The sequence below is a fragment of the Protopterus annectens genome, chromosome 4.part1 (genome assembly GCF_019279795.1).
Source record: "Protopterus annectens isolate FY-2018-M chromosome 4.part1, PAN1.0, whole genome shotgun sequence".
Taxonomy (NCBI): domain Eukaryota; kingdom Metazoa; phylum Chordata; order Ceratodontiformes; family Protopteridae; genus Protopterus; species Protopterus annectens.
The window spans coordinates 758,823,428-758,849,472 of NC_056734.1; the positions used below are offsets into that span (position 1 = coordinate 758,823,428).

Below are 26,045 nucleotides of genomic sequence, written 5' to 3' on the forward strand. Positions count from 1 at the left end.
GTAGCAGGGCTGTTTCTGTTAACACTGAACTAGTATGGGAATCCAGTAATTTGGCCATTAAAACTCTGCCTGACATGCTTCAGATAGTACATCTCCTATATTGCTTTTATACTGATTCCTACTATTACATGTTATATTTATTTTAGGACTGTGTTCGTGTAAGGCAGGCATGGCTTAGTGGTAGGTCATACAGACTAATGTTACCAAGGTCCTGGGTTCGAGACTGACAGTGGGAATTTATTTTTATTTGCAAGCTTTCAAACTGAGTACAGGACCTGTCAATCAAAGTGCCATAAAGGCACTTTTAAGCACTTAAAACTAGGTCTGCGCTCGTTTGCGTGAGCTCACATCTTGCACTGGCGGGGAGCTTTGCTAACACACGCACACCAGCTAATTTCTTTGAAAGAAAAGAAAAAGGGGTGACAGGAAAGTGGTGAAAAAGGGGTCACAAAGAGGGTAAGACAGTAGGGAAACAAGCGTGGGATTTGCAGGAGGGATGTAGGTAAGGCCCATAGATGCCCATGTCTTTGGCAGCAACAGCTGTGCATTTCCATGTATTTTGATGAGACATTGGAAACCTTTCACCCCTGAGAGAGGTGTCAGGACAACATTAATATTTGTTGTAGAGCCAATTGTAATTAACTGTTTCAATGTCAGGCAGACATGTGTGCGACATGGACAGCTATGTATGGGGCGTAATTTTTTTGTGGGTACAGAGTGCCCTTTTTTTTTTTTCAGGTGAGAGTGGTATGTCAGATGAAGGAAGTCGGTATAGCTGGGGAGGTAGGTTGGGTAGGTTAACAGACAAGACAGACAAGACGCATACAGGGGCGGTGTATGACACACGTGGGGGGGTTACACAATTGACAGGGACGGAGGTTGGGATATCCGAGATGCATGAGCCCACAGATGGCAACAGTGGAACTGATATCCCCACCCATAGGCAGTTGCCACTGTTCCTTCACAGCCCAGGACGGGCTGTGCTGGGGCTGTGTGGGGGCAACGCCGGGGCCGTTAGCTGTGCCACACGAGCCTCGAGCTGGCGTAGGGGCCCAAGAACAGAGTCTTGGATCTCCCTTCGCACCACAGACCGGACACCTTGGAGGGTGAGTGGACGGACCCTCCGCCACACTTGCAGAGGGGACAGGCCCCATCCCCTGCAGTGCTTCCACCCGATGGTGGCACAGGGCCACCGGAGGGGGTCCGCCTGGGCACCAGTGCCAGGTGCAGTCGCCAGTTGAGGTGGGAGAGGTGGGTCCGCTGGGACCTGCCTTCCCAAGCGTTCTAGGTTTGTGAGTAGTTATGTTAGTTTGGGTTAATGGCATTTTATTCCATTCAGATTAGTTGTAACAGCATGCATTGGTATTCCCATCAAACAAACACCCAGATGTTAACACCATTGAACAAGGGCATATCAATATCACATGCATTATTTGAACAGAAATACACAGTCAAACAACATGCAGGGTTGATTAATGGCAACAGGCCATCAAATTTGCAGGTATGAACAGGGCACATGCACAAACAGACATGCATATATTTTTGAAACGGACAAATGTCCATGATTAATGAAATGCTCACATACCATTATTTAGTGGGTGTTGTTATATGGAATTATAGGGTTGGGTGGAGATAGAAAGTGATGACACATTCATATGTTACACATTGATTTACATTTGTAATAGGTACACAGTTAAGTTGAGGCTGATGTTTCAAAATAATTTTTATTTGACTGTCATGCTACACCTGTTACAAATACATCACTATCCTACTTATTTTGAATCTGATCAGATACATCATCCTGCTACACTTTGACAGGACAGGGGACAGCTATGGCTGTTTAGTCTGTCAGATAATCATTCATTCTATCTGCAAATTGTTTACTGTGATCACCATAATCAGACTTTGGCCTAGACATTCCAGATTCTGACACACTGAAATCAGTTTGGGATATTAAGATGTACTTCCCAAATGCATTTAGTTCTGTAGAAACACACTGGGGCTACTATATTCAGGGGTTATTACTACTTTATTTATTCATACATGACCCTTTCTGTCACTCTCACACATCCTGCAACTTCACAGTTCAGGTTGGTACTTCTAGGCTTTGTTCACATGTTAGACTGGTGGTGATTCAAACACTTTCCAACAGCCTCACTTCTGTCATGATTCAGCATTTCAACAGGGATATATTTCACATATGTCTACCTCAGATTCTGAAGCTGTACTCTTGAGACTACTGCAGGTTACACTATATTTAATTCATGGTGGGACATCTGTATTACAGCACTGTTTAATTCTATCAATTATATTTCCAGTTACACTTGCATACTGATGAACTTGTTGCAGCCATACCTGCAGACTTTCAATTCCTGCTTGCACATTATATTACTTTTAATCAATACACTGCAGTGTTCTGATACATGCTACAGTACAATATTTATTTACAAGTAATGGGTGGGGTTACTAACCTGCATGGTGGCGCAGCACCAGCTCACGGGCATACATCTCGGTTCGCAGAGCGGACACCTGCAGCTGTAACTGAAAGAAGTAATATTGGACTACACATCTCCATGGTATCAGCCAGTTGTAATCCTTACATACATAAGCAAAATGTAACTTACTCAGTAGTTGGGCGTTGGGCATATCCCGGGCCTCCTGGATCCATTCGGTCAACTGGTCTTGCTTGCGTCGCTTCAGGTCCGCATGGTGGTGACGGACCTGCTCACCAGTGCGTGGAATGCCAGTAGCACTGGTCAGATCACGAGCCAACTGGTCCCATGCCTCTGCCCTATACACTCCCCATGAGACCTGGCCCTGCATGAGTTGGGCCTCGTGATGATGGACAAGGAGCCAGACCATGTATCTGGACTCCTCAACGCTGTGCTCGAAAGCAACGTCCCTCACCTACTCCACTCATTCTGACTGCAGGTCTGTTTTACAATCGTTTCTGCTGTGTATTCCCGCCTATGGGGCTTATATATGCCGCTTTTCCCCGCACATTTCTCTGATTGGCCGTTTTGGAATTGTATCTACTTCACTGAAAATGCTTTATCATGCTCCATTCTGGATTTTATCCCATATATATGCTATTTCTGCATTTCTAGGTATTGCTGTCATGGCTTAGTGGTTTAGTACCTTGACTCTAGTGCATGGTATCCTGGGTTCGAATCTGGTAACTGATTTTGATTTTCCTGACAGAAATGAGTTGAGACCTGTCAATCAAACATGCCAAAAGCACTTTTAAGCACTTAAAAGCAGGTCTGCTTCGTTTGCGGAGCTAACGCATGCGCACTGGCAGTTAGCTTGTGAGCGCGCCAAGAAGCGGTGTGCGCTGGGATAAACCTTAATTGGCTAGTGACACACATGTTCAGCTAAGCACAACTAGTTGCAACTAGTTTCAGCCTGTTAAACCGGTGCTTAGCAACGGGCACGCAGTTTGCAGCTTTTTAAACACTACTCAGATACGGGCGGTCTGTCTCACAGTAGCTTAGCTATGATTACATTTCTGACTGTTTTTATTATTGTGTTACTTCAAAATATATGTTCCATTTCATTCCATTTTACAAAACGGAATACTTTTACATTTGTACAATACTGTCAGGGGCTTTTAGTGCTTATTTACAAAAAAAAAAGGTTGTTGTGGGGGCTCGAACCCTGCCTGCCTACTCTTAGGCCAGCAACTCTACCGCTAAGCTATTACTTCTTGGCTTACTTTAATATTTGTTGTAGAGCCAATTGTAATTAACTGTTTCAATGTCAGGCAGACATGTGTGCGACATGGACAGCTATGTATGGGGCGTAATTTTTTTGTGGGTACAGAGTGCCCTTTTTTTTTCAGGTGAGAGTGGTATGTCAGATGAAGGAAGTCGGTATAGCTGGGGAGGTAGGTTGGGTAGGTTAACAGACAAGACAGACAAGACGCATACAGGGGCGGTGTATGACACACGTGGGGGGGTTACACAATTGACAGGGACGGAGGTTGGGATATCCGAGATGCATGAGCCCACAGATGGCAACAGTGGAACTGATATCCCCACCCATAGGCAGTTGCCACTGTTCCTTCACAGCCCAGGACGGGGCTGTGCTGGGGGCTGTGTAGGCGGGGCAACGGCCGGGGCCGTTAGCTGTGCCACACGAGCCTCGAGCTGGCGTAGGGGCCCAAGAACAGAGTCTTGGATCTCCCTTCGCACCACAGACCGGACACCTTGGAGGGTGAGTGGACGGACCCCTCCGGCCACACTTGCAGAGGGGGGACAGGCCCCATCCCCTGCAGTGCTTCCACCCGATGGTGGCACAGGGCCACCGGAGGGGGGTCCGGCCTGGGCACTAGTGCCAGGTGCAGTCGCCAGTTGAGGTGGGAGAGGTGGGTCCGCTGGGACCTGCCTTCCCAAGCGTTCTAGGTTTGTGAGTAGTTATGTTAGTTTGGGTTAATGGCATTTTATTCCATTCAGATTAGTTGTAACAGCATGCATTGGTATTCCCATCAAACAAACACCCAGATGTTAACACCATTGAACAAGGGGCATATCAATATCACATGCATTATTTGAACAGAAATACACAGTCAAACAACATGCAGGGTTGATTAATGGCAACAGGCCATCAAATTTGCAGGTATGAACAGGGCACATGCACAAACAGACATGCATATATTTTTGAAACGGACAAATGTCCATGATTAATGAAATGCTCACATACCATTATTTAGTGGGTGTTGTTATATGGAATTATAGGGTTGGGTGGAGATAGAAAGTGATGACACATTCATATGTTACACATTGATTTACATTTGTAATAGGTACACAGTTAAGTTGAGGCTGATGTTTCAAAATAATTTTTATTTGACTGTCATGCTACACCTGTTACAAATACATCACTATCCTACTTATTTTGAATCTGATCAGATACATCATCCTGCTACACTTTGACAGGACAGGGGACAGCTATGGCTGTTTAGTCTGTCAGATAATCATTCATTCTATCTGCAAATTGTTTACTGTGATCACCATAATCAGACTTTGGCCTAGACATTCCAGATTCTGACACACTGAAATCAGTTTGGGATATTAAGATGTACTTCCCAAATGCATTTAGTTCTGTAGAAACACACTGGGGCTACTATATTCAGGGGTTATTACTACTTTATTTATTCATACATGACCCTTTCTGTCACTCTCACACATCCTGCAACTTCACAGTTCAGGTTGGTACTTCTAGGCTTTGTTCACATGTTAGACTGGTGGTGATTCAAACACTTTCCAACAGCCTCACTTCTGTCATGATTCAGCATTTCAACAGGGGATATATTTCACATATGTCTACCTCAGATTCTGAAGCTGTACTCTTGAGACTACTGCAGGTTACACTATATTTAATTCATGGTGGGACATCTGTATTACAGCACTGTTTAATTCTATCAATTATATTTCCAGTTACACTTGCATACTGATGAACTTGTTGCAGCCATACCTGCAGACTTTCAATTCCTGCTTGCACATTATATTACTTTTAATCAATACACTGCAGTGTTCTGATACATGCTACAGTACAATATTTATTTACAAGTAATGGGTGGGGTTACTAACCTGCATGGTGGCGCAGCCGCACCAGCCTACGGGCATACATCTCGCGGTTCGCAGAGCGGACACCTGCAGCTGTAATATGAAAGAAGTAATATTGGACTACACATCTCCATGGTATCAGCCAGTTGTAATCCTTACATACATAAGCAAAATGTAACTTACTCAGTAGTTGGGCGTTGGGCATATCCCGGGCCTCCTGGATCCATTCGGTCAACTGGTCTTGCTTGCGTCGCTTCAGGTCCGCATGGTGGTGACGGACCTGCTCACCAGTGCGTGGAATGCCAGTAGCACTGGTCAGATCACGAGCCAACTGGTCCCATGCCTCTGCCCTATACACTCCCCATGAGACCTGGCCCTGCATGAGTTGGGCCTCGTGATGATGGACAAGGAGCCAGACCATGTATCTGGACTCCTCAGCGCTGTGCTCGAAAGCAACGTCCCTCACCTACTCCACTCATTCTGACTGCAGGTCTGTTTTACAATCGTTTCTGCTGTGTATTCCCGCCTATGGGGCTTATATATGCCGCTTTTCCCCGCACATTTCTCTGATTGGCCGTTTTGGAATTGTATCTACTTCACTGAAAATGCTTTATCATGCTCCATTCTGGATTTTATCCCATATATATGCTATTTCTGCATTTCTAGGTATTGCTGTCATGGCTTAGTGGTTTAGTACCTTGACTCTAGTGCATGGTATCCTGGGTTCGAATCTGGTAACTGATTTTTGATTTTCCTGACAGAAATGAGTTGAGACCTGTCAATCAAACATGCCAAAAGCACTTTTAAGCACTTAAAAGCAGGTCTGCGCTCGTTTGCGCGGAGCTAACGCATGCGCACTGGCAGTTAGCTTGTGGGAGCGGCGCGCAAACGGTGTGCGCTGGGATAAACCTTAATTGGCTAGTGACACACATGTTCAGCTAAGCACAACTAGTTGCAACTAGTTTCAGCCTGTTAAACCGGTGCTTAGCAACGGGCACGCAGTTTGCAGCTTTTTAAACACTACTCAGATACGGGCGGTCTGTCTCACAGTAGCTTAGCTATGATTACATTTCTGACTGTTTTTATTATTGTGTTACTTCAAAATATATGCTCCATTTCATTCCATTTTACAAAACGGAATACTTTTACATTTGTACAATACTGTCAGGGGGCTTTTTAGTGCTTATTTACAAAAAAAAAAGGTTGTTGTGGGGGCTCGAACCCTGCCTGCCTACTCTTAGGCCAGCAACTCTACCGCTAAGCTATTACTTCTTGGCTTACTTTGCATATTTAGTTTTTATATCCTTTTCCACTGACTGCTAACTGCAATTGCGCTAGTAGCACACCCACGCCTGGCACACAGTAGCAAACATTTACGGGTTTACAAAAATAAAACAGGTTTTAATTTAATTTTATAACATCTCTTCACTTTATACACTGATGGTCTGTCGGGGCATGTGTTGTGTAGTGTGTTTATTCACATTTCCATGGCCTCTCTCGTGGCTGTTTACTTTCAGCCATTCTAGTCTTCCGGGGGCATGTCCGCTTGCAGGGCTTAGCCTACAGACATGCCCCCTACTCTCTTACACGGACCGTGTAAGAGTTACTAGTGTGATTCAGCATGCCTCATGCACCTCATGCATATGCATGACATGCTGACATCACACCGTTTAACTGCAGCCTCCGTGTAAGAGTTATAACTCTTACACGGAGGCTTCGTGAATCTGGCCCCCTGTGTTTTTATTTTAATTATTATTGGAACATGATCTGAAATAGTTATTGGGTATATATCAGGACCTTCAATTAAATGCACATGTTCCTGTGAAATGTAAATTCTGTCTAGTTTAGCCCAGGTTTTATATCTTGGGGAATAATATGTAAATTCACTTTGAACTTGTATTACTGAATTAGCATCTTCCGTGCTAAATATTTTCACAAATTTCTTCAAACATCTACCCTCATTTGTTATACTTTGCGTTCTGCTCCCCAGACACATATTCACTGCTGCAAATCAAATTCCATTCCCCCCTATAAGTTATATTCCTTGCTGAAATCTGATTATTATAATAGTTTTAAATGGAATATAAATACATGCCAGTGTAATCCTCCTGCCTTGCCACCAGCCATTTTTATTTTTTATACTCTTCTGTCGCTATTGGGAGCTCCTCTTGCAGTTAATGTAAGTACTCCTTTCTTCCTTTGTCCCAGATATTCCGCTGAATAACCATCCTGAAAACCTTTCTTATCAAATTTGCATGTTCATTTCTTTCCAAGTGTGTCTCCTGTAACATAGCTATTTGCATGCTACATTTTTAATATAGTTCAATGTTATTTCTTTTTTGCATTTATCTGTGAGACCATTGACATTTATTGACATTTAAAGACATCACAGAAAGCATCATTGAATTAAAAAGTTATTATTCTCATCTTTTATGTATAACACTTTTTATTTGTTAAATGCCTAGTTCCAGCTTTTGTGTTACATATACTGCTTGGCAGGTTGAATTTTTATATAGTTGTTTCTCGTCATATCTATTTGAGTCTTTGCCACATCTTACAAAACTTTTTTTGTTTTATTGAAAGCCGTCAAAAGAAATAATAAAGCCCCAATACCCCCAAAACCTATTAATTTAATACTAACATACAAAATTATGCACATCTTCAAATATTTAAGTTTTATCCTCCTAAAAGAACAAATGTCCCAAACTGACAGCCAAATTACAGACTTCATTTAACCTAAAAGAAAGGTTATCCATGCTACAACGCATGTTTCCACCTCTGCTTCTACTAAGTGCTAACAGTTTTTGTCCAGTCTTTATAGCTGTCCCACTGGGAAATGCTTGAATGCTTTTAGAGAACGTTATCTCCTAGCCAGTTTCGCTTTTCTTTTTTTTTTTCACAGCCAGTCACTTTCCACCAGACAGCTACTAATTTCTCTTTATCAGATTGTCTCCATGGAGACCTGAGAACCAGACAGCCAACTTTGTTATCAGATTGTTTCCATGGAAATATGAGGGCCAGATACAGAATTGCTGCTAATCATGCATTCATTTGCTTGAAAAAAGTCTCATAATATCCAATATTATTTTTCATTTACTTGCTTTCTCTTAAAACTTTTTACTAAATCAGTCTAAGGTCCTTAATCCCATCATTCCCCCATACAAGACTGAGAAAAAGCACATTAATTTTTATTTAGTCATGCTCTTTTAACCAGGCTTTTTTTTACATTGCAGTGCCCACATTTCTTAAAACTGAACAAGAATAAAGAGAGAAGGGAGAAAGATTGAAAAAAAAAACAGCAGCACCTATTTACAATCCCCATTACACTTAAAATAGCGGAGAAAACTTTACCTTATAGCATGCAAAGAAAACCATGCACCACAAAAATAGTACTATTAAGAAAAATATGCTTTCTTTACTTACAGTTAAATTTCTCCCATTTCTTCCCCTCTCCAAAGCATTTTTCCTAACATTAATGACATGAAGTGGGGGATATACTTTAGAGTCTCCCACAAGTCCAACGAATTCTGAAAAAGTCCAGTATTTCCAGATTTTCTTGTTCTGTCATATTTCACAGATATTGTTGCACTTAATCCTATGTTAAGTTACAGTTATTAGTTTTATTACTGTTCTTTTCCATCTTCCAAATCATGTATCTGCTTCATTTCCAACTTACTCTCAATTCTTCTATTTAACTCTCATGCTCCCTTCCTTCCCTCCAATGTTTTCCATTGAAATGGAGAAAAAGGGTCACAGGTAAGTCTTTCTGTGGTCTTTATTACCAGAAGAATAATAACCAGCATTTTTTTCTGTTTCAAAGCTCACTTTTTGGTGGACAAACGTTTGTGTTTCCTTCTTAGCATATACTTCAAAAAATGATTTTGTCCCTCCAGGGAAGAATACCTTGAATACAGCTGAGTATAGCAGTTTGAATCTCACGCCTCCATCTCGGCATTCCTCGAATAGTGCAATGAATTTAATTCTCTTCTGCATGGTGTACAATGAGTAATCATTCTCCAGAAACACTCTGCTGTCACCCACTTTCAGTATTTCATCCTTCTGCCACAGTATTGTCAGAATCAGCTCCTTCTTCTGGTAATATTGTATCTTTACTATTAAAGGCCTAGGTTGCTTTCTCATGGCAAGATTTGGAGCATGCACATGATGTGCCCTTTCAACTAACAACTCCTGCTGTAGAATACCAGTCCAGTTGCTTATATTTGCTTTCATAAAATTAATGCAGTCTGTGCCTTCCAGCTTTTCTGGTATAGCTGAAAATCTCAGGTTTTCCCTATGTGCTCTGCCCTCTAATTCTATTATTTTTGATGCATCTTTTCCAGAGCAGTCACATATTCAGCCAGCCTTTTCTTCATTTCAACCTCTGCTGTTTGCAGCTCTATCACCTCATCTGAATATCTGTTTAAAGCTTCTTCTATTTTTTTTAGCCTTTTGTTGTTTGTGTTGATATAGTCCATTAGTGTTCTGTTTATTTTAACCAGGTCTGTGTGCAATTGTCTTATATCTTCCTGTAGGTTACTGGAAGTCATGTCTGGAGGTTGCATTGCTTTTTCCTGAACAGCTGCAGAACTTTCGCCAGTCAGTGTTTCTTTTAGCTGATTTATTTTCCTGGTATCCAGGCAGTACACTTACTAGCCAGTTACTGAAATTTGCCCACAAAAGTCTATTGGCCTTCTCTGTTGAGTTTCTGTTTTAAGAGGGAGAGCTAGAGTTAAGCTGTTACTCAATGTGCAGCCATCTTGGAAGTCCTCTTGAGTGATGTTATTTTGATAAACTTAAGTGGGCTATCAAAAAAGAAACCCTGCAGATAAATGTGTCAGTTTTTAAGTTTGTTCTTGGCAGATGAGAGTTAAATATTACATGGATAATATTGAGGTGGAAGTACAAACTATTGTACAGCAGACCAGTATTAAGATTGTTCACTCTTTCATAGGTTCATGGGTTGGTACTAGGCTATCGGTCCTAGGGCATATACAAGCCCAGCCATAACATTTCTCTGGCTATTTCTTCCCAGAATATTTACTTCCCTGGTCCCCTTTCTAGCAGGGTGACTAACGTGATCCCCAGGGTGAATTTCCTATCTCCCATCCAGTCGTCAAGGTTCATTTTGAAGAGGGCCAAAGAGGTGCTCAACTTGACATGTATGGGCAGTCTAGTCTAGAGTCTGAGGAGTCTCTGGGTCAAGAACCTATTCCCTCCAGCATGTTTTGTTCATTGTGATGACCAGGTTTAGATACCTGGAGCATGTGGCTCTGAGGGATTGGGATTTCTTTAAGTGTAGCATGTCCGACAGCTCTGGGTTTGACATGGCCTTGCATGTTAAGCAGAGAGCGCCTCTGAGTAGGCGATATGTGACAGAGTATAGATGGAGGGTTTTTAGATGTTCAGCATAGGGCAGCTGCTTTAGGCCTGTGATTCTTTTAGTGAAGTATTTCTGTGGCCTTTCCAGTTGTTGTAGGTGTCTTGTGAGGTACATACCAAATGGGGTGTTGGACTCTATAATGAGTCAAATGAGGGATGAGTACAGTGGGACAATGACCTCCTTTTTCCTGGATGAAAAGCCGTTAATGATGAGGTGTGCCACATAGAAAGATTTCCTGACTGTTGTGGCTGTGTGGTTTTCGAAGGTAAGACCACTGTCCACCTGTGTTCCTAAGTCCCTTATCACACTTTCAGTGTTTAGTGTACTGCCACTTATGTGATAATTCATGGGTACTTGTTTTTTTCCCAAAGGGGATAACTATACATTTCTTGGCATTGAGCTTGAGCCCATGGCTCCAGCACCAAGCATCTGTTTCTGTAAGGCCCTTTTGTAGAATAGCCACATCCTTTGGGGATTCGATAATGGCTCCCAGTTTGCAGTCATCTGCAAACTGTTTTAGCCAGAATCACTTAGTGCTGGCCTGTACTTCAGAGAAGTAGATGCCAAACATGAGCGGTATCAGGACTGAACCCTGAGGTACTCTGCTTGTCACTTTTCTGGAGCTGGATTTTGAGTCGGCTACTTTTACAGTGTGGGTTCTGTCAGTAAGCCAGTTGGCAACTCATCAAGTGACGTAGGGATTAATGTTCAGCTTAGTAAGTTTATCTATGATTCCAGAGTGAGGGATGGTGTTGAAGGCCTTGGTGAGGTCCAGATAGGCTGTGTGGGTTTGCCTTACCCTCATCCATGGCTCTGGAGACTGATTCGAAGAAGTCATTCAGGTTGAGGAGACAAGATTGGCCCTTTACGAAGCCAAACTGGGTGGGGTCCAGTGTTTGAAGGTTGCCAATGTCTTTGTTTATAAGTTCCATGATAATGCGTTCCATGGCTTTGCAGATCAGGCTCGTCAGACTGATGGGGCGATAGTTCCCGGGATCCAAGGTGGATCCCCCCTTGTGGAGTAGGATAACTGTAACTGTGCACCACTCATTGGGCACGAAGCCTGAAGTGAGGCTATGATTAAACATGACACTTAGGTGGGGTGCCAGTTCATTTTGTAGTTCATGTAGTACACAGCCCGGGATGTCGTCTGGTCCCATGGATGCTGTATTCTTAGCTTTGGAGAGTGCGTTTTTAAACTGTGTGGCCTTGATTACTGGAATTTGGCAAAATTTTAATATTGAGATGGGCCCTTTAGGGGTTGAGAGGGGAGTGAAGTTGGCACTGAATTGATCTGCCAGGATATTGGCAATATCCTTGGGATCAGTATATTTGATGCCATTCTGTTGTAACTCAGAGCAGATTTAGATTCTTGACATAACTATAGAATGCCTTGTGGTTGTCCTTGGAACCTTTGGCAATTTTATTTTCATTGCTACTTACATAAGCTAAATGTAATGTGATGCAGTGCTAAATATGATGAGGTAATTTGCCATGTCACAAAATTATGTGATTTGTTAAATCGGTTGACTGTAAAGATTTATGTGATTCTGATTTATTATGCAATGTGAATGTGTTATAAAAAAAAAAGATCCCCTACTATTTTCCATAAGTGCCATTAAATATTTTACTTCTCCTGAGCTAGCGCTGACTTAGACAAATGGGAGCTTGATTTAATGTCTTATCTGAAGGGCAGCACCTCAGAAGTGCATCATTCCGCTCTCCTTATGCAATACCATATAAACAATATTGTTACATGAATCATTCAGTCAGACTCACACTAAGAATAATTTAGTGTAAGAGCACATTATAAGAGTTTACATAACATAGGTCATGTCTTGTTTTCTACCCTGCACTCAGATGTCAAATATTTGTTGTTAGATGGTGCATTAACTAGCTTATTCCTCAATGTGACTGTAAATCTTACCATCACTGTGCAACAGGTGTCTTAGAAACTATACAGCTTTTCTCAGTGGATTTTCCCCACCATTGATCGGTGACCATTTGAATATGTTCCAATAGCCTGATAACATTTGATCTGATGTTGTCAGTCTTCATTCACTCCTTGACTGTGGGCTCGGTTCCGAGCCTCGGAACTGACTCGGCCATTTACTTCATCTCGTGCCTTCCAATCTCTCGAGCCAGGCTCTACCCATAATGCTAAAATTACCTCAGATCCCGTTTGCCACTTCAGGTGTCAGAAGCATTCAACCTTTCTCTCAAGCCTTGGCTTATTGTTAAGTAAATTTTTAGCTATTTAAAATCACCTTTTGAATATTTTTCTTGATTTTTTTCTTCCTAATAGCTTTCTTACTGTCTACCTGCTCCTCTCGTTTTAGCTTCTCCTTAGCGTGTGTGTATTTTTCCCGCTTTCCATACTACCATTGGTAGTTCTTCAAGTACCATTGTTGGTGCATCCTTTACCTTTTTAAGGTATATCTTAAATACCATTGTTGGTATTTCCTACACCTTTTTTTCTTACTCTCATCTAAAAAAAAAAGAAAAAAAAAATCTTTGTTTCTGTCCTTTTCTGCCAAACTGTGTGTGTGAGACTGTTAGCACTATGGCTAAAAAATAAGTTTCTCCAGCTAAATCCTCTAAAGGCACCTCTGGATTTAAAAGATGTCAGAAATGCCAGTGTAAAATGCCCAACTCTGATGGGAATACCCTTTGTGTCTGCTGTTTGGGAAAGTCCACTTACAAGAAAGTTGCTCAGTTTGTCACAGTTTTTCTACCCGTACACTTACTGAGCATAAGAACAAATTGATACTTACGGGATTTCAAAGAGGCCATCTCTGGGTCTAGAACTAAGCCAGCACTTCATCATCATCCTCTTCTTCTACTAGTAAGAAAAGACCTTCTTCGCTTCCAAGTACCTCAGAATCGTCCACATAGTTTTCTAAAGGGCATTCTGCACCAAAGAGTTCTTTGGCACCGAAAGGTATCTCTGACTTGGCACCTACAAAATTATTGGAGCTGACAAAGACTTCCTCGGCACCCACAGAGAATTTGGTGCTGGAACAGTCAAAACTGCCTATGCTCCCAAGGACAAAATATTCACCAACTATTGACCCTTTTAAGGAGAGGCCACCAAGCCCTTTCCTTGAAGTGAAACCCCAGATGTCTCCTTCAACTGCCTTGATTCGATCCACTAAGAGTCTGTCGGAGGCTGTCATTATGAGACTGGTGGATCAGCTCCTGACTGTGAGGGGATTGTCCTCGGTTCCAAGCCACTCTGGTGTCGGAACCAGCTTATCTATGACACCACCTGTTCCTCCTCCTCCTCCAACTCCTATTGAGTCACTGTAGTCCTTGGTTCCGACACTCCTGGCATCGACTGTTTCACTTCCGGTAGCATCCTCTTCTCTGATACTGAGAGCTGCCTTGATCTCCTCTGGGCTTTCAGCACTGGAGGCCTTCCGGGGTCAAGACTCTCTGGCTGGGTCCGAGGTACAGGGGTCATTTTCCTTAACTTCAGAGCCATCCATGTCCCTTGGTGCCTCAGGCTTCTGTTTCGGGGGTCACCTTCTCGGTGTGGGGTGTGACCCTGTTTCCAGGCTCCCATCCCTGTATGGGGGGGCCGGCCTTTTGGATCATGGAGAAGGCTTTGTCCATTGGGCTCTCACAGTCTTTGCCATCTCTGTCGGGACTAGTTTCTACATCCTCTCGACCTGAGCTGCCATCTATCTCATCCCCAGGACAGAGGGCACAGAGGTCCCAGGGTATACCCACTTTGGTGGATTCCTCTTCGGACACTTCCCGGATCATCCCCTGAAGAAGTACCTGTGAAGAAGTGCAAGAGGAAGCACTTAGACTCCCCAAAGGAGTCACCCCTGATGATGTTTCCTTTGGGGACATCCTAGAAAACCTGAAACAGAGGGGTGGCTGGTTGTCCTTCCAGCCTTTCTCAGAAGAGTCATTATAATTGGAGGTTTTTCATGCCCAGCCCTCTACTTCGTGTATCTCTCTGTCTGCCGACGATCTCATTAAGTTGATCGCTCAGTGGGTGTGGAAGATGCCCAGCTCCATCGAGCTGATCCCTAAGAGGCCTGATCGTAACCTATCAGCCCCCAAGGACGAGCCATACTGGATGTTGATGCCATGGTGATAGTGGCAGCCATGAAGAAGGAATTTGCTGAGGAAAGTCCATCTATCCATCCCCCTAACAAGGAGTCTAGGACTTTGGATATGTTTGGGAAGCATGTTTATGCTTCAACGATCTTCGCTCTTAGGTCCTTGAATTATATGGCGCACTTGACAAGATTACAGAGGGATCTGATCAAGGATGTCTCAGATACCCTCCCAGGAGCAGTAGCTGAATGGGTACGAGAAAAAGTTACCTCTCAGCTAGCAACCCTTGATGTGATTTCTAAATCGTCCATGAGGATGATTGCTCATGCAGCTGAAGGGATGACTAGAGCAGCGGGTTCAGGCATAGCCATTAGAAGGCACTCCTGGATGCGCTTGTATGACTTTGCGGAGCCATTTAAAGTGTCATTCGTCAACGTTCTGTTTGACAGGGCTTACAATCACCTTGTCGATCGCACTTTGCTTCGTGCGATTGACATTTGTGCGAAACTGCCTTTGGTCAAACTGAAATTACAAATGCCACAATGTCGAACCTTACAGTAGCGAGCATTTGCTGTTGTAAGGTTTGACATTGTGGTGCAGATTGCACTATAGTGGGGATCAAGAAATGTACCCTTTCCCTCACTGTATGCACTACAGTCGTGCAATCTTGGAGTTTATATATATAAGTAGTGGGTTGGGGGGTGCAGGGGGCTTGCCCCCCTGCAAAAGTGTTTGTTAATGGATGCGCTTAGAAGGCACTCCTGACTGTGCTTGTGTGACTTTGCAGAGTCATTTAAAGCATCATTCGTCAATGCTCCGTTTTATGGATCTATGCTTTTTGGTCTCAAGATAAAAGACGCTTTAGCCAGATGTGAGAGAAAGATGGCAAGACCCTTTCTGCCATTGGTGTATGTTTCTCCACTCCTCGGTGGCCTTACTCTAGGAACCAGAGAAGTGGGAGACTATGGTTTAGAAAATCCAAAGGGCCTTTCCAGGATTCACGCGGCAAAGACTTTCCCCAGGGCAGAGGGGAAGTAATAGAAGACGCCGCCTCGAGTCAGAAGTGGACTTCAAAACTAGGGGTCCAGAGAATCTTTCTCTGATACTTCCTATCAGCACCCCTGAATGTGGCCCGATTGCCCTCCTCTGGATGCAGTCGGGCGATGATTTTCTCTGCATTAGTCTGCCTGACAAATATTAACTACGGATAAATGTGTACAGGGAGTAATATCCAAAGGTTACAAAATTCCATTATTGTTACCTCCAATAAACCAGAAAAAAACTCCCAGATGTTCCAGTCAAAGGGAAGCAGCAGTCATAGGAATTCAAAAACTGCTGGACAAAAGAGTCATCCAGAAAGTTCCACCAGACCAAACGTTTTTTATTCAAGATTCTTTTTACTGCCCAAAAAAACAGGGAACTGGAGACCCATCTTGGATCTCAGCCAGTTCAACTAGGCAGTTCAGAAAACCAAATTCCGGATGGTCTCGGTACAGTCAATATTTCCATTCTTGGTGATTGGATGTGCTCGGTAGATCTCCAGGATGCCTATTACCATATAAAAATGGACAAATGCTCCAGGAGGTTTCTGCGCTTCTGGCTGGGAGCCAGTCATTTCCAGTTCAGAGCACTGTCCTTTGGACTCACCACAGCCCCCAGCATGTTCACCAACTGCATGGCAGTGGTTGTAGCTCATCTCAGACTGCAGGGCTTTCGAGTTTTTTCATACCTCGATGACTGGCTCCTTACCAATGCCACCAAGCATCAGTTAGAATGAGCAAGAAATTACACTCTATGCCTCTGTACATCTCTAGGAGTAACAATACATTTTGAAAAGTGAAGCCAACAACCTTCTCAGCAGTTAGACTTCATCGGAGCCCGCTTAGATACTGTCTCAGGAGTCGCTTCTCTTCATCCAGAAAGACTGAAACACATCAGATTCCAAGTCTCTCAAATTCTAAGAAACAACAGAGTGCCAGCAAAATTAGTCCTAAAAGTGCTTGGCTCAATGGCAGCAGCAATAACTTTTGTCCCCTTAGCAAGATATCACATATGAATCCTGCAATGGTTGCTTGCCTCCCAGTGGTCTCTGATTTATCAACCAATGTCTTACCTGATTGTAATTACCATCCACTGCAAACATGATCTTTCATGGTGGCTCCATTCCAATCAGATACTCATGGGCTGACCTTTCATTCTTTGCAAAGTCAAGCCATAGTGACCACGGATGCTTTCCAGATAGGGTGGGGGGGCATTATCTGGGAAGGTCAGTCTAAGGCACATGGTCCTAACTAGAAGCCAACTTGCACATCAGTGTTCTGGAGATGAGGGCAGTGCTCTTAGCATGGCAAGCATTCCAGGATGGCCTTCCTCTGGGAACAGTAGCAATTGAAACGGACAACATGTCAGTAGTTTGGTACATCAACAAGCAAGGGGGGACCGAATCTTACCCATTGTGTCGAGAAGCCCTCAGAGTTTGGCAATCGGTGTTTTCTACCAACTGCTTTCTCATAGCACCGGACATTCTGGGGAGCTCCAATGTGATACCTGACAAGCTGAGCAGAGTGGTCTCGCAATCCTGTAGTGGCGAACAAGATTTTTCGTCACTGGGACCAACCTTGCTGCGATCTTTTTGCTCCACTCTTGAACAACAAGTGCAGAAGTTACCTTGCCCTAATTCCCCTGCCGGGGGATTTTCCCAGAGATTCCCTCCTTCACGATTGACCCCCCCCCCCCGGTCTTCTCTGTGCCTTTCCTCCATCTCCCTTGATATCGCAATTTCTAAAGAAAGTCAAGAGGACAGAGAACTCAATAATCCTCATTGCTCCTTTTTGGGCTCGACCGGTTTGGTTTCCCTTTCTTTGGTGTCACCTTCTTCAGAAACCATGGATTCTAGACCCAGCTCCAGTGGCATGGTTTATCTGAATCCCCAACATCTCAAGCTCCCTCCGTGGCTTCTCCAATTTTCATGATTGCCAGGCATCCTTCCCTATGCTCTCCTGTCTGACAAATAATTGTGGCTCATCACAAACCTTCAACTAGGAAACTTTACCAAAGTAAATGGAAAAAAATTGTGAATTGGGCCCTTAACAGCAAACTTGATCCTTACTTGAGCCAGGTTCATAAGGTTTTGGATTTCTTAGCCAACCTCTATCAGGATGGTTCCTCTGCATCAACAATTAAAGTTCATCTAGCGGCAGTCTCAAACTTTCATATGGGATTCGATGGCTCACCTTTAATGTCACACAAACTTTGCAAAGCATTCTTAAAGGGACTCCTGATGTTAAGACCCCCATTTAAAGAACCAATTCCTCCTTGAGATCTAACATTAGTCCTACAGTCCCTTACCTCGTCCCCCTTTGAACCATCAGCCACTTGTGACTTTATTTTTAGTGGCTATTACGTCTGCCAGAAGAGTTTCTGAACTTCAGGCCTTATCCTGCAAACCTCCATACTTATTATTCCACAAGGATAGGGTTGCACTTAGGACCAATCCATCCTTTTTACAAATGTGGTTTCAGAAGCTAATATAAATCAGACACTTCAATTGCCAGTCTTCTTCCCTAATTTTCTCAATAAAGGGGAGTATTCCCTTCATTTGCTAGACGTCCACAGACAACTATTTTTTTACCTTCACAGAACAAAGGATTTCAGAAAATCTGATCATCTATTTGTTGCATTTTCTTCCCTATCTAAGGTAATCCAGTTTCCAAGCTTACCTTAGCAAAATGGCTTAGAGACTGTATTACTTTTAGTTCTCAATTGAAAGGGCTCCAGTTACCACACCCAGTTAAATCCCATTCAACCAGAACTGTGGCAGCTTCTGCAGTTTTTCATGCCAGAGCATCCTTGGATGACATTTGTGCAGTGGCCACTTAGTTTTCTCCTCATAATTTTATCACTCATTACAAATTGGATCATGTCTCGAGGGGACAGGCATCATTTGGTTCGATGGTGTTTAGGAATATTCTTCTGAGAGACCTCCCAAGACTAATGTAGCTGGGAACTCAGTCCCACAGTCAAGGATTGAGTGAAGATTGACAACATCAGTTAACGAAGGTTACGTCTTACCCTAACGTTCCATTTGTGTTGTCGATCTTCACTAATCCTTGACATTCCTCCCCACCTTCCCCCATCCTGAGACTCTTAGTGGGCCAAATCTTCCATGGCTGGCTTCATATTACAGACGCATAGCTGGTGTTTGACTATTACGTCTATTATTATTATTATTATTATTATTATTATTATTATTTCTGCTTGTCTGTCTGCCACTATGTTGGGCAAACCCGATCCAAGGCAATTTTGAGAGGATCATTATGGGTAGACCCTGGCTCGAGAGTTTGGAAGGGGCAAGCTGAAGTAAACGGCCAAGTTGGTTCCGAGGCTCGGAATCGAGCCCACAGTAAAGGATTAGTGAAGATCAACAACAAAGATGGAATGTTATGGTAAGACATAACTTCTTTTTCAAAGCTGTTATTGTTTGTAGTGCTCAGTGTAATGCAAGCATTGCAGCACTGCTGTTTGTTTGAGACTGTTTTGTATCTTGTATCTTGTATTGGTTATTTTCTTCTTTTTGTACTGTTCTGTAGTTGTAGAGCTATTATATTTAAGTATGTGAATGTGGGAGGTGAAGTCCCAACACAGTATGAGTCCAAAAATAATGTTTGAAAGTACTGCAGCAACACTATCCTTGATTAGTTAAGCATTGGTTGTTTAACTTGATTCTGATTAGTCTGAACAATTAAATGGTCCCAAAGCAAGCAGTTAATAACTAGTAAATGCAGAGCATTCTTTTATTATACCATGTCAGCATCAAGTCAGACCTACCTGCTTACTTGATTGAGTTTTTGAGCTTGTACTATTGAAACTTGTTGTCATCCTTTTAACTGCATTTTAGTTCATTAATTTTCATCCTTTGTCTCTGTTTTACAGACAAGCAAATTTTGCAGTGCTTTAGAAATACCGGTGGAATTTATAGAAAAAAATGTTAAGCTTCGAGGGAGAGTAAACAATATAACAGAAAAAGGATTGGAAGTTGAACATATTCCTATCCACCTTCCTTTGATTTCAGCACTGCATAGGAAAAGTAAGAGGATCTGAAATAGTTTCTGATTATTTGATTGAACTGTGAATTTATGTTTGCATTGTAACATTTGGTAACTACTTCCACTCATTAAAAATAAGTAAGCAGTAATGCCTGACAGGATGTGTGTTAATGTGTAATTAACGCCCACCCAGGGGTGTTATGAGTCCTGATGCCGCAGGTGGAGGGTCTCTGCACCCCTGGAAGGGCGTTAATTACACATTAACACACACCCTAGAGGGCATTATTGTGCTTAGGGAATGGGCTTGTTGTAAAATTGCTGTGTTTTACTTACTTATTTTTTTTAAGTACTATATTACTTTTTTGTATATTTTTGATGTAAAATAGTTCCTCCTCCTAATGTTTCAAACTTCCTGTAGTATATGTTAATGGTGTTGGAGAAAGCATTTTATATCAAAAATATATTAAAAAAATAATATAGTACTTAAAAAAAAGGTAAGTAAAACACAACAATTTTATAGCCAGCCCATTCTCGCTCTCTCTCTCTCTCTCTCTCTCTCTCATACACAGCTTTCATACACGCATTCACTCACACAAGATAGCTCTCACTCTCTCTCTGTCTTTCTCACACACACACACACACACACACACACACACACACACACACACACACACACACACACACACACACACACACATACACACATACACACACACACACACACACACAGATACACACACACACTTTTTATTTTACACGCGCGAAATAGCAGAAGCACTGCTTAGCAAGCTTAAAAATAGTAGCTCAACTGATCTCTTTCACACACTCATACACTTTCACACACAAACACACACACGCACATTTTTTATTATTTTATTTTATTTTACACTTGCTAAACAGCAAAAGCTCTGCTTAGTGAGTGCAAAATAATGATGGCTGTTCCATTTTTCTCAGTCCGTGCTCCACGGCAGCTTGATAAGCTGCCGTGAAGAGGCGGACTCGTTTTTCATTGGGCATTACTTGTACATTAATACCCTGCTGGAGAACGCTCGTTCTCCAATCGGGGCTTACTGATGTACAGTAAGCCCATTTTCTAATGCAAAATATTTTAGGCATCCAGAATAAATAATAAATATGCAGTTGTAATTCTGTATTATCGTTTTGGTACTAATTGTTGAAAAGTTTAAATAATAAAGATTGCCATATAAAAACTGAATCATTCATATGGATCTGTCACACAATACTTACCCCTTCACTGCAACAGACTTCCACTCTAAATTAATTAGTGCTGCATACTTTCTTCCTTTAAAAAGGAGTTAGGCATCTGGATGGGTATCTAGAACTAGACCAGTGGTATGACTGGCCTGTTGCTCCTTGAAAAAGGAGGTAAGGTCAAAGGGTGGATACTAGCAAGGTGTAAATGGCAACTTGGCCTAGTTGTCTTGTATATACTATGATTCCATTCCTTCTAGTCCCATTTCCCATAAGACAGTGACTGTGCAATATTTGAATTACTGATACAGAGAATTGTTTTTACACCCTAGAATTAATATAAATCAGTTTTATATTTATAAAATGCATCACATGCCTCACACTGGGCTACATAAACCAATCCTAGAGTATTACAATTTGTGTAAGTCTTACCTATTGTGAAGGCTGCCAGCCTAGCTAGATAGGATTTTGTAGATAATTCTGTCATTTTTAAATATTAATGTAAGCCACGTGCTTGTTCTCTTAAATGTAAGAAAATTATGGTAAATGTTGAACTTCAAAAATGTAACCACATTGCACTCTACTGGAGGAAAGCTGATAAATCAAGCATTGTATAATTGTTTGATCTCAAAACTTGGTACCGAGATGTCTGAATGAAGGAATTCTTCCTATTGTATTGAGACCAGAGTTAATAGCTAGAATTTACATGTATTATGTATTTTATTGCTCTGGCTTCCTGACCAGCTGCAAGATGAAAAGGGCTGTTACACTCTGAGTTTCTGTTAGCCTGGGAAACGGAGAATAATGATGTAATCTGAAATGAGTCAGTGGTACTGTGTTATCAATTTAAGGACAGAGAGAGAGAGAGAGAGAATCCGAGCAGTTTGCATTTATTTTCAGAACTGACAACATGACCAGCACTGTCTTGCTCTATATGTAAGTTTATTTTAGAACTGTGTTTGTTCTTGGCTATAGATAGAAAATAGGAAGTCTAGTCTAGCTGTTTTCTGTATTGAGGTCAGAACTATTCTACTATATTATTTTAAGCATTTTCCTGTGATCTCTGAACTCTTGACTAGCACTGTGTAGTAAGAAGTATTGTCTTGTGTTCTTATTATTTATTATTAAATATTTTTGAACCTTTCAACTGTGGCTGTTTTATGTTGAGATAATTTAAGCTCTAGAGTACATTGCATGTATATAGTGATACTGTCCATGCCACTCCAAATAAACCTTCCTGTTTATCACACTTACCATTTGGATAGTAATATTGGACAGTAATAATTGGGCACCCTTTGATAAGGGCCTTATTAACAGCTGATATTAGTGGTTGGTGGCAATTGGTACTACCGTATATCTGGGCAGAAGGGGCATAGCTGGAGAATCTGTGCCAGCCTTCCCCAGGAGTGCCTGCATGTTTCTCGTATCTCAAAGTGTGTGTGTGTCAGCTCCTTGGCCAGGGACACGAAGCACTGGTTGGATAGAGATGGTGATGGAGGTTTTAGCTTGACCACTAGGCTGAGATCTGGACCCTATAGCTGTGCCAGTGATGGTGTTATTGAGGATCTGGAGAGAAAGGAATAAACCAACCCCAGACTGACTGTGATCTCTATGTGCTCTTAAGGGAAATTGTACTTTACTGTGTGTGTATTTTTTTATCCTTCCCAATGTGGATGCCCCTCACTGGTGTTAGTGGTGAGGATTGAGGCTCCCTGATTGCTGGGCCAGTGCATGGGCGCCACACCTATAGTGTATTTATTTTTGCTTCTAATATGTACCCCCTCACTATGAATAATATAGGGGTACTGAGAACATGTTCCACATTTGTAGGTACCAACCCTTTTATTCATACAGTAAGCTCTCAGTTAACCTATACCCATGGGGATTGGTAGAAGCTGGATACCTGTAGTTTCGGGTTGCTTGAGAGTTGCTATTAAAAATAGGCCTGACTAATACTGTACCCTATACTATTTGTTTGGTTTGACTTGTTCTCAGATTGGGGAAAGAGGGAATTTATTCCTATCTTCCTTTTTAAAAATCTAAAATTCTAAAAACGTAAGGTATGTTTCTGCGGGGGAAAACAGAAAGTGCAACACATGAAAATTACACTGTGTTTCTTAGATTTTTTTTTTTGACGGTTGCTTGAGAGTGCCAGTTAACTGAGAATTTACTGTACCTTTGTTTTTATGGCCACTGTTACGATCCTGTAAATCCTTTATACGTCGCTCTTTCTTAAATATACACTTAAGGGGCTTCCTGGAAATAGTGTTCAGATCAGATAAACTGGCAACTTTTTCCCCATTCCTTTTCAGTAATGTTTTTAATCACATTAACATCGCCATTAAAATTTGTAACAAATGCTCCTGTATATTCTTCCTTATTCTCAGGTGAATCCATCCTTTCATTACTGGACCTTAAAATAACGGAATCATTCCCTAAAAGGGGTGTATAACTATCTTTCCTAACCTCTGAAACTTCCTTACTTACTTCCTTAATAAGCTTTGTAGAGTAGCCCCTCTCCTTAAACATGTCTTCCAAATATTCACACTCATTGTAAAAATCCAAATGAGTATAAGTCATTCTACTCCCCTGACATACTGACCCTTGACGATACCTCTCTTCTGACAAAAGGGGTGTGCACTTGTAAAATATAAAAATGAATTTGAATAGGTATCCTTCCTTTAAGCTGTTGATTTGAACCCATCATTCGTCTTGTGAATAGTCACATCCAGATAATTCATCTTGTCTTGACTAATATTATGGGCAAATTTCAAAAAATCAGTTGTGTTGGAAATATGTTCCATAAATTCTTTTAATTTGTCCTCAGTGTTCACCTAAAATAAACAGATATCAAGGTACCTTTTATACAAACTCCTACAATTAACATACTTAGAATTGAACACAAATTTGTGTTCCCAAACAGAGAATATAATGTTGGCATAGGTGGGGATGCAACTTGCCCCCATTGCTACCCCACTAATCCGTTGGAAGAACTCACCTTCAGAGTATATACAATTCTTCTTTAAAACCATCTCAAATAATTCTAAACATGTACAAAAGTCATTGTTGGAAAGTCACCCTCTATCAGTTAATGCTTCCTCAAACCATTTCATTCCCATGTCATGGGGGATAACAGTCAACAAATCAACTATATCAATAGTGATGAAAATAATCTCCTCACTGAATAATTCAGGTTTCACACGTGTTAAAAAATCCCATGAATCTTTTAAAATTTCACTTTCTTTCATCCACATCTTCTTTAATGTGTAATCTAAAAACTTGGCTAATGGGGCAGTTTGGACCCTTCTGCAGATACGATTGGCCTAAGAGGTGGGTCCATAGCATCCTTCTGTACTTTAGGTATGCCAAAAATCGAGATAACTTGAGGTATTTCATTCACCAAATAATATAGGTGTCTAAATCAACTAATCCCTTGTCCAATGCCAAATTAATTCTTCTGTAAGCTACATTAATCTCATCTTTGACACCGTAATATATCGACTATTATCACAAAGAATGTCCATCATCTTCCCACCTTTATCAGGCTTCATCACCCTCAAATACTTGTTCATCCTGATTTCTTCTAACAACCTTCTCTCATCTACAGTAAGGTTGGGAGCAAACTTGTTACTCTGGATCCCCTTACTTAGTTCTTTTTCAACTTTAGCCTCAACATTTTATTATTTGGGGATGCAGGGGGAAGGATTTTCCTTTTGAGAACTTCATTGTGGCTTGACCCTTGACTAATGCCTGAAAACATAATTTCAAAATTCGTTTTATGGACAAATAATTTAAGATCTAGTAACACTCTATTGATATCACATTTTCTTTTTGGAATTAGCTTAAAACCTTTTGAAATAAATTAAAAAGAACTTCTTGACTATCTACACTACTGTAGTTAAAATATTATAGTTATTGTAACGATATTTAAAACAATCCTTAAGAATGCCTCCAGTTACCGAGCTACTCACCTTGACCAGTATGTCCCTACTGTTTCTCTCCCCCGCCCCCCACCGCTCACTGTAGTTGTAGTGGGGAGGTCTTCTTTTTCAATCTCACCAAACTCCAAAGGGGATGGAATTCTAAAGGGTCATATTGAAACGAGTACCAAATGTACCAGATTCCCTAAAATCAATCCCCTGCCTTTTGTCCTTCACATATTGTTCATCTCTATTAGGTAAATATTCCTGAGGACTTTCCCACCTATCATGATACTTTGTGCAGATTTTAGGTCTGGGGAAGCTCTGGTGCTCATTGTAGTCCAACTTATCCCTATCTAATTTGTTAATTTTCCTTTTAATAATAATCTTACATTTCTCATCAGTCTTATTTCTTACATCAAAATAGTTATCATTTTCATAATCAAGTGTACACTGATTGATGCGTTCAGTCTGTCCATATAATTTTGCCATGTTTTTCTCATTTTGCTTAAAGGTGGCTCACATAATATCCATACCACATCTATCAAAAATCATTAGCAATTCCTTGTGAAAATCAGAGCCATCCTCCACATTATTTGTGTATTTGTGTACCTGCAACCCTTTTGATACAATACCCAAACTGATGCAGTCCTTTAGATATGCATTATCCAAATCTAAGAATCTTTATTTAAACGTATAATTATAGAGTCGCTGAATATTATTGTGATAAGTATCAGAATAAATGACGTGCTCACTAGCCTGCTCATGGCCATTAGATGTTTTTTAATAAACCATGCACTCAAGTTATTATAAAGATCGCGGTGGTGGTGCTGCGGTAGCGTTGTCGCCTCAC

General features: G+C 41.6%; 1 protein-coding gene across 2 annotated transcripts in view; it reads left to right on the forward strand.

The window, feature by feature from the left end:
- Positions 1-26,045, forward strand: part of CCHR4.PART1H3orf33 (chromosome chr4.part1 C3orf33 homolog) — a 566,094-nt gene that overhangs the window by 273,660 nt on the left and 266,389 nt on the right. For both annotated transcript variants that reach the window (XM_044070505.1, XM_044070506.1), the window contains one exon: positions 19,948-20,101. In XM_044070505.1, coding sequence (XP_043926440.1) covers positions 19,948-20,101 — 154 coding nt within the window. The remainder of the gene's footprint in view (positions 1-19,947; positions 20,102-26,045) is intronic.